Source organism: Mytilus trossulus, chromosome 5, assembly GCF_036588685.1.
Source record: "Mytilus trossulus isolate FHL-02 chromosome 5, PNRI_Mtr1.1.1.hap1, whole genome shotgun sequence".
In the NCBI taxonomy this organism is placed as follows: Eukaryota; Metazoa; Mollusca; class Bivalvia; order Mytilida; family Mytilidae; genus Mytilus; species Mytilus trossulus.
The window spans coordinates 37,864,847-37,875,380 of NC_086377.1; the positions used below are offsets into that span (position 1 = coordinate 37,864,847).

At 31.3% G+C, this 10,534-nt stretch overlaps 1 protein-coding gene across 1 annotated transcript; it reads left to right on the forward strand.

Moving 5' to 3' along the window:
* Positions 1-2,259: 2,259 nt before the first annotated feature.
* Positions 2,260-10,319, forward strand: LOC134717913 (uncharacterized protein in xynA 3'region-like). The gene is made up of 8 exons (XM_063580412.1): positions 2,260-2,467; positions 2,964-3,012; positions 3,712-3,914; positions 4,619-4,905; positions 5,902-6,042; positions 7,527-7,777; positions 8,930-9,039; positions 10,184-10,319. Exons 1-6 carry the CDS (start codon positions 2,260-2,262, stop codon positions 7,770-7,772), a joined length of 1,134 nt encoding a protein of 377 aa, XP_063436482.1. The 3' UTR covers positions 7,773-7,777; positions 8,930-9,039; positions 10,184-10,319.
* The last annotated feature ends 215 nt before the right edge of the window (positions 10,320-10,534 follow it).

Below are 10,534 nucleotides of genomic sequence, written 5' to 3' on the forward strand. Positions count from 1 at the left end.
TATCGAGTGTTGCTAATAAACATTATTTTTCGAAAACAGTCCTTTAAAAGAATCCTTGATTTTATTGTATAACTATCAATACATATTCGGATTTTGCGCATGCCCTCTTATACGATTATCGACAACGTATTAGGTAGGGAGACATCTTAAAGTCTTCAACAAAGGTAAGATATAAATTAGTTTTAATAATACTAATACATGTAAATCGTTTTTTTCCCTCGGCTATCCAAAGATTTTTTTAAATCACATCAATTAATTAAAAAAACAAAACAAAATAAAATCGGGGAGGGGGAGGGGTTGGAGTTAATCTTGATAAATTTTTATTTTTCAAACAACTTTTCTAATATGTCATATATGGGAAATTTGTATTATTTGCGTATTGCAATTGTTGTACTGACTTACAAATATAAATAATTAAGCTATTATTAGCCGGACCTTGTATTATCTTTTAATGTTAAGTCTTAAAAACTACATTTTACCCTTTGCCAATTCTAAATCTAATTTTTAAAGTGATTAGGTATTAGGAAAAAGTTTACTGTAAAAAGTGTGTTATCCAATGACAGCACAGTATGTCATGCAAGCAACTTGTTTGAAGCCGCAGATTTGTTTAGACACAGAAGGAAATACCAAAATATATGTAGTTTGAAAATATTTTGGTGCAGACTTGCCACCTTGTACAAAAGTATGTTGGTGACCTTCAGCTGTTGTTTTTCTTTGTCCGGGTTGTTGACTCTTTGACACATTCCCCATTTCCATTCTCAATTTTATTTTGTTACATTTGTTTAAGGTCTCGTTGAGACGTACAAATATGCTTTTTTTAAGATATTATATTAAATGCTACAAAAGAAGTATGTTGACAAAATTGAATTATAAAAATACTGAGATCTTACAGGATATGTCTTTTGAACATTTGAAGGACGTTATTTCATACATGAAAATATCTTTATAATTTTATCATAACACGGTTTAATTATACTCTCAATCATAGTTACACAACTGAATTTTAATTACGGATTTTTAAAGTCAAATTACGTAATTCTTGGTGTAATTCTACTTGTTCACCTAAGGAAAATCCAAATTTCTTTTGTGCAACTCAAATATAGTTAGGTCTTGATCTTTCATCAATTATTAATCAATTCAGTTAAAGATTTAGGTAAATTTGATATTCAATAACATGAGTAAACAAGTGCATATAAGTTCGACTGCATTTAAGTATTTACATGTGAAAACATGTCATACAGGTAAAACATTTAAAAAAAAAGCTCACTAAATTTACGAACGTCAACTATACAGCGTTGGATATCAATATTAGTTATAGTTTTAAACTGGAAAGTTCAAGGTTAAAAGTTAATGTCAGAGTAAAGGTGTTCTTGAAATAAAATTGCAAAGGAAGGCGAGTGCCCAAACAGCGAAACAATGAAAGGAAAAGATTAAGTACTTATTGAATGTTAGTACCGTATTTATAAATGACCTTTTTATAACAAAACCTTGACATAATTTTGAAATGAAATGTGTAAGATAAGGTTATTTTCTTAGCTGACCACACCTTAACAACTCAATATCTATCTTTATTGTATAGAAATATTATATTTCCCATAGAAAGTAACCAAATGTTAGCGTGTGATAAATTCCAATATTTCACTAGTACAATAAATCTTCAAAATTCATGATGTCATCAACGTCAAAATCTCAGTTTAAACCAATTTGTACTTTCAAATATTATATTGCTATACAATAAAAGGTTTTTTGCATGAATATTGGGGAATATTGTCCCTCATAGAACATATATTGCACTCACAAGGTCGTGCAATATAATTCTACTCGGGACAATATTCCCCTATATTCATGCAATAACCTTATAATATCTATATATTGTATTATCTAGCTTCACTGTGATACTGTTCGTTGGAATGACTTAAATGAACTTAGTGCAAACTTTAAACACACTACAGTAATCACATAGCTACAAAGTAGTTTCTGTTTAATTTTTTTCTAAATCTTTTACTGTTTTGTTCTTTTCTATTTGAATGTATTGGGTGAAGCTTCACTTAGTACGCTTTTGTGTCAGTTTTTTTTCAATAATCATGCTAATTGCATACTGTCTACAAAGACACATTGTGAATTTTGTGCCAACGTCAGACAGGTTTAACTCCCCCGAAATATATGTATTATTAAAAATACACTCGTTTTAGGCCGTTTTTATTTTCAAGGACCCAGCAAATTGCAGAAAGAGAAGCCAATCATCTTAAAGTTGAGAACATGGAATCCGATGACAATGAAGATTTAGAGAACCAAATAAAAAAACTTGAGGAAAAAAAGCGCCTCTTAGAGAAAAAGAAATTGAAAAAAAGAGTAAAAGAGTTACAAAATGAAGTAAAACATATAGAATTAGGTAGATCAGCTAGTGAAAAATCGATAAGCAATGAACAGAAGCTAGGAAAAGATGGGAGCAGGACTAATGACAAAGGTATAAATTATAACATATAAGACAAAGGAAACGGAAAAAATAAACTAAGACAATTTCAATCTTCTATTTGAGCTGTCATTTAGCGTTGTCAATATGAAAAACAAATTGACAAAAAGCATAACAAAATCATTGAACTATATTTGAATATACACATTTGTTGATGAATTTATTTGAAATGAAAAAAATGTAGATAGATACTGAAAAGATACTGTAGAAATGTATAGGATGACAATTGGGATGTCATTGAATATGTATATATTTTATTCATGGTCATATGCAACACAAATATTCCATAACGGCTAGCAAACTTGTGATGGCGTTTCTCAAACTGTCGAAAGGATCAGTTTAAGATATTCTTTTGTTACGCTTAAAAATTGAGATGCCATGCATGTGTACTATTCTAACAAATTGTTAATAAGTTTATTTCAAAAACCATAAGAATATCACATTGAAACTGTTTCACTGATTACTATTTTACTAAACATTATTATTTTAGGTAGAAAGGATTTGACAGAAGAAGATGCTTCAACAAGCCGTCGAGCAACGTAAATAATTTTGTTTTGGCAATCGATTATATAAATAACCAAGTTTACTTTGTTAATAATTTCCAGAACATTTGATACCCCCCCCCCCCCCCCCCCCCCCCAATTGTTTGGTGGGGTTCGTCTGTCTATTTTTTTTATATGCCATATTACGCAATCAACAAATCAGAATCTTCCAATTTTTATGTTCATCAAACTTTTGTCTACGACCTAAATTAGGAGAGAACCAACATAATTGTAATATTGCGAGTTTATGACACGGGACGAACGATAGCTCCACATAACATGAGTTTAAGTATATACACCTTTATACTATTAAAACTGTATGTTGCATGCTAGATAGATATAGGAAGATGTGGTGTGAGTGCTAATGAGACAACTCTCCATCCAAATAACAATTTTAAAAAAAGTAAACCATTTTAGGTCAATGTACGGCCTTCAACACGGAGCCTTGGCTCACACCGAACAACACACTATAAAGGGCCCCAAAATTGCTAGTGTAGATGTTTGTTATTTAATTGTTTAGTTGCGCAACATTGTCCTAAATTGTCAAATTCTTTAACGGAAAAAATTAAATAATTTATATTTGTTTGAATTTCTTTATCAATCATAAAATAAAGCTGAAGAATATGATATATTTTAGTTCCCTCAAAACAAGCAACAAAATAATATTGCAAAAGAATAATAATAATAATTTTGTAGGCGTTCAAAACCAAAAACGTCTCCTGATGACCAAATCAAACGATTACGAGTGATGTTTGAGTCGGTTGAAGAGATGCTACGATCTCCGGATTATGACAAAGATCTTCAAGGTGAATTGTCGGCAGCATGTCCGAACTACATGAATGTTTTTCTAACAGCTAAACGAGATCTACTGAGAAATGATTGTGGAATCGTCGTAACAGGTTGGTAAAGAATATTTTTTTAAATATGAACACTGAAAAAAATTGAATAAAAGTAAGTACGTGTTATTGTTTTAATTTTCATTACTTCAATTTTTATGAAACACTTAAAGCTTGATTTTTCAACATGTGAGACTTGAATCCATATCACATCATAAATATGTTCAGATTTGATTTGGGAGCTTATCCGTACAAATAATGCCAAAACATGTGTTTCAAGTAATGTGACCACAACCCCCTTTCCTTTTCTCGAATGTGACCTTCCGAATTAGACTATTTACCGGTTTTGTAACAAAATGAGCAACACGACGAGTGACGCATATGGAGCAGGATGTGTTTCCCATTCCGGAGTATCTACAATTACTCCTAGTTTTGTTTGGGTCAGTGTATTTTTGTACCCCTATTGGTGACATTGTTAAAACCAGGTTCAATCCACCATTTTCTACATTTGAAAAAAACTGTACCGATTCAGGAATATAACGGTTGTTGTCCATTTGTTCGGTGTGTTTTATTATTTGATTTTGCCATTTGATAAGGGACTTTCCGTTTTGAATTTTTCTCGGATTTAAGTATGTTTGTAATGTTACTTTTGTTTTTAAAACAAGTTATAATGTATAGAATGAAAAAGACTGATTCAGATTTTTCTAGAATACTTGCATCTTCCATATTTCAAATACAGAGCCTATATTCCTGCTAAACAATTTTAGGTGAAACGAGTGGCGGTAAAACAACACTTATAAATCAACTTGTTGGAAAGAAGGTTTTCGCAACAAGTAATTTGGCAGCTACTGGCACAATTACAAGAATTCGAGATTCACAAAAAATGGAAATAAAATGCTATTTAAAAGACGACACCCTAAAGAAAAAGGAAGAAGTACAAGATGTAAAAAAACTAAAGTCAGTAATCAGAGGACTTACTGATATTAGTAAAATTCCAGAAGATTTAAAGGACATATACTATGTAGATGTGTATTTACCAGTATCAATTTTGAAGGTAAAATATAACCATAAAACTGTTTTAAAGTCAAACTGAGTTTTATAAAAAAAAATATGCTCAATATCTTTCTTTTTTTAAATTAATGCATAAAATTATACATATAACGATTTCACCCTCCTCACCAGTTTATCCTTCCCTGATCGGTTGGTTATTTTTGATCAACATGATTAATTAAGTATGGTCCTATGGAACTCAATTCTCAAAATTTCCTATTGTGGCATCACGAAAAAAGGCGACCATGCCTGATGACTTTACACAGAAAAAACACAAAAGTGTTTGCTGATCATTGGAAAAGAAACATGTTACTTTGTCTAAACCGTCTAACAATCACAGGAGAAACAGATTATTCCATCAAAAATCACATGTAATGATATTGCTCCACTTTCGATAGTTAAATCATATCTTTTAAATATCTCAACTATCCTCACGTTTTAAATTATAACTATATTTGTTCCGAATTTATTTAAAACAATTGATGTGGGTTTTTTGGCGAAAAATATGCCTCTCCTGCCAATGCAATTCAGCAAGAAAATGAAGAACGTGAAAAGTAAAATCACAAAAATACTGAACTCCGAGGAAAATAAAATCGGAAAGTCCTTTATTTACATGGCAAAATCAAATGACAAAACACATAAAAAAACGAATGGATAACAACTGTCGTATTCAAATATAGAAAATGGTGGATTGAACCTGGTTTGATAGCGCTTTACCTCTCACTTTGTACGGCAGTCTAATCAAATTCCATTATATCAACAACGATACGTGAACTTAACAGACGTAATAAATAAAATAGTCAAATAAAGAAACATCAGTCATCACATGGGATAAAGGTATAATTAGCCTTGGATAATTTTTTTATCATTTTAAGACCAAAAAAAGCAAGTGTATTGTACTTCGTGAATATGATATCAACTTAAATAATCTCCGAACACTAAATCATGTTTTCACACGGTGTTCAACTATCATTTTGTTGTATATGCCTTTTTTCTTTAGGGAAATGTTATCATTGTGGACACACCTGGAATTGGAGAAAATTCAAGACTTGACAATATTCTGCTAGATTTTCTGCCTCATGCAGTGTCATTTGTATTTATTGTTAATGCGAAAAATGCCAGTGGAATACACGAAGAAAGGGTAAATTTCTAAGTTTCAAAACCATCCATGGTATCTTTTTTTGCTACACGGAATGCTGAGTATTTTAACATAATCCAAATTTAAAAATAACTGTTATATGTTGTCAAGCTTGCTTGTTAAAAGGGAGCAGTACCTAGATTATTCAGATATTATTTTTCTCATTTGAATATTTACTAATAAGAATGGTTTAAATGACGCTTTTTTTGTTACAGATTTTAAAATCTGTTTAAGGTAAGTCATACGCATCATTGATTATAAGTGCGAGAAAATCAATCACTGTAAAACAAATAAGCATGTATATTATGTAATTGTTTCACTTCTGCTTGTCTATCTAAAATATGACTCCATTTGAATTAAATACAAATTTATAAATTTTATTTGTCCTACAAATCAACAGCAGGATATATATCGATATTCTTAATTGTTATTCAGCGTCTTATATCGGTTCAAAAAGTCAGAATACGTTATAATTATGTGTCATGAAGAAATAAACTGACTCAAGAAATTGTATACTTTTAACAACGAATCTACTATATTTCTTATCTTCTGTGCAAATTATGTGTTAATATGAAAGTTTCTGAGTTTAAAGCTGATTCAAAGCTTTTATATTGTCCATGTTGTCTTTATTCATCTATATAAAAAAGGTTTCATATCTAATTTGCCGATCATTGTTGCAAAGTTTAAAAATCAAATGCAGACTTACCGAGAGAAAAAATATAATTATTAGTGATTTAGTCTACAAAGAGAATGTCATACTTTTGTTAAAACTCCTATTTTATATAGTCTATTCATTCTGTTTACGGCATCAATATGTATCTTTGTGTTTTAACTCACTTACAAAATGTTTTGGAAGTCAAGGGACTTTAAAAACTATTAAGTAAGTTTACCTATTGCATCAAATTCATGAAAGTGACATGTTGACTGTGTGTGAAACACATCATAGATACCAGGACTAAATTTTGTATATACGCCAGACGCTCGTTTCGTCTACAAAAGACATACCAGTGACGCTCAAATCCAAAAAAGTTAAAAAGGCAGAATGAAGTACAAAGTTGATAGCATTGAGGACCAAAATTCTCAAAAGTTTTGCCAAAGCAAGCTAAGGTAATCTATGCCTGAGGTAGAAAAGCCTTAGTGTTTCAAAAAAATCAAAATTTGTTAACAGTTGATTTATAAATATAACCATATCAATGATAATTCATGTCAGCACTAAAAGTGCTGACTTCTGGGCTGGCGATACCCTCGGGGATATAATCTCCACCAGCAGTGGCATCGACCTAGTGGTTCTAAATAAACTCATCATAGATGCCAGGAAAAGCATGGAGTGTAATGCGTGCATAGTAAGGCGCGTTAATCTCGCTCTTTTTTAAAATTCTACAATTCCCTAGGTTTTGTATTGCCATCCTGATTTGTCTTATGAATCGAGCAATGAGATATAAATATCGGTGAATAACATGTTGCCTTATTTCATATATTATTTTCAGCTTTCCAAAATTTTACAAACGATCATGAGCAACAGAGAGAAAATGCCTTGCTTCGATCCTAGAGAGGTTATGTTTCTGACAAATCAGTGGGATATCATTGATAACGATGAAGCCTCATCTGATGACGACGCAGATAGTGGAAGCGATAAAGAGGATCAGCATACACAAACATGGAATCTCATTCAACAAAAATTGAGCAACGACTGGGGTGGTTTAATTTGGAGAACGTGTTCCGCATCAGCTTAAAACAGGTGATTTTTTTTCTTCCTGTGCAAGTATTACTGAGGTCGATTTAAGAACATAGAAGAAAACCGAATTATTAATATCTCAATTAATCTTTCACTATTACTAGGCCAAAAAAATGTAGACTAAACCGATATGCCGTTATTAACAAAAAAGATTGAAATGAAGCAGTTTAGAGCAATTTATTATAACCTATTAAATATGATATTCATTAATAAACTTATCACAATTTAAAGTTAGAGAGTAAGAATAATGCATTACTGTGAATTCATTATTATTCGTTGGATACCAATTTTCCTAGATTTTGAAGGTAACGGTGAACCACGAGACTAAATGTGCAACATGTAATTTTTTCTTATTCTAAGAAAATTGGTACCCACGAAAATAAAAGAATTCACAGCAATTATTGTTTTCTGTTGCAAACGTTATTAACATTTTCAAACAGCTTGGTTTTTTTCCCACTATTTCTTATTTGAAAAGACCTTAATATTGCTCCGACATAGTATACGTGTGTTATTGGGTTGAACCACTATCATAAAGTTATAGTTGGATAGCGACAAAAAGATTCAAAAACTTGTCATGTTTTTTTTTTGTTAATCAATATTGATTGTTATGTTAAGCAAATCAATGCAATAACCAAAAACATAAACTTCATAATGATTAAGATCAGAGTAAAAGACAAATTCATATTAAACCGTGTTTTAATCATCACCAATATACAGGAATTTGATGTGACTGTCATACAAATGAGAGGTTTGGCTAGCTTTAAAACCAGGTTTAATTCTATATCTTTTTTCTTAAAACGTCCTGTACAAAGTCAGGCAAACGGCAGTTGTTATCTTATAGTTCTTTACTGTGTGTGTTGCATTGTGTTTTGTTTTTTGTTCATTTCAGTGTTTCTTTTATTTCTTTGTTTTCCTTTTATAGTTCCCTCGGTTTAAGTTTGTTTTCTTTTAATAAATTTATGACTATCGAAATGCTATATACTACTGTAACCTTTATTTAAGATATTCACGTTGGTTAAAATATAAAGTGGTTATCTGTTTATGATTTGATTGGAGCAAACAAAAGGAGAGTAAGAAATCACATTTTAGTTTATAATATATTCACAATGTATAACTGTTGTGGTTAAATATATTTCTTTGATTTACTTACTTTAGGTAGAAAAAAAGATTGATAGCTTTTTTACTGAGGAATACAAACGATTCGAAATCGTTTTAAAGGAAACGATAGACAAAAATGAAAACAAAAGAGTGGAATTTTATTACAGGTTAGTTGCATACATTTCAAATTGTTTGGTTATGCGGATGACAAATTATAGCATTCCTGATATATTTGGAATTATTTTTGTTAAACAAAATTCAAATGTCACGAGGTAAAACTAGAGGCTCTAAAGAGCCTGTGTCGCTCACCTTGTTCTATGTGAATATTAAACAAAGGAAGCAGATGAATGCATGACAAATTGTGTTTTGGTGACGGTGATGTGTTTGTTCATCTTACTTTACTGAAAATTCTTGCTGCTTACAATTATCTCTATCTATAATGAACTTGGTCCAGTAGTTTCAGATGAAAATGTTAGCAAAAATTTACAAATTTTATGAAAATTGTTTAAAATTGACTATAAAGGACAATAACTCCTTAGGGGGTCAATTGACCATTTTTTTGACTTGTTTGTAAATCTTACTTTGCTGAACATTATTACTGTTTACAGTTTATCTCTATCTATAATAATATTCAAGATAATAACCAAAAACAGCAAAATTTCCTGAAAATTACCAATACAAGGCCAGCAACCAAACACCAGGTTGTCCGATTCATCTGAAAATTTCATGCAGATAGATCTTGACCTGATGAACACTTTCACCCCATGATTTGCTCTAAATGCTTTGGTTTTTGAGTAATAAGCCAAAAACTGCATTTTTACCCCTATGTTCTATTTTTAGCCATGACGGGCATCTTGGTTGGTTAGCCAAGTCACTGAACACATTTTTAAACTAGATACTCCAATGATGGTTGTGGCCAAGTTTGGTTCAATTTGGACAAGTAGTTTCAGAGGAGAAGATTTTTGTAAAGGTTAACGACGACGGACGACGGACGACGGACGCAAAGTGTTTGAAAATCTCACTTCGGGCCAGGTGAGCTAAAAATGTGTTTATAGGGATTTTTAGACAACACAAGTTCCTCAAAGCATTTATTGTGTGTACAATGGTTGGGAAAGGTCTGTACAATCGTTTATGAATCATGTAAGTTTGTCTGTTCAAGAAGTAAATTGTCCAAGTCATTCCGAAAGGTAATGCAACTGTAGAATTTTGATTACGCTTGGACTATTTAAAAGACGTTAAACTTGAAATGAGTTGCATTTTTTTTAAATTGCACACTTGGAGTAAAGGTGTAAAATAATAACTTTTTTATAGATTTTTAAAAGATTTCATTCGGAATGCAGAGAGGGGTTCACTTGCAAGGTTAAAACTATTGGAAAGATCAGAAGAAGAACAACAGCGCATCATAGGTGAAAGTAATGCTAAGATTCGAGATTTGGAATTAAAATGCAACCAAGTACGTAACACACTTTATATTAATTTTTAACAATTTTATCTCATGAGACTAAACATGTATGTACGGAAATAACAATTTGTCCATTGGCTTAGTTTTAATGAACCTAAACCACTCTGGTATACGTATCATAGTTATCAAAGGTACCAGGATTATGATTAAGTACGCCAGACGCGCGTTTCGTCTACATAAGACTCATCAGTGACGCTATA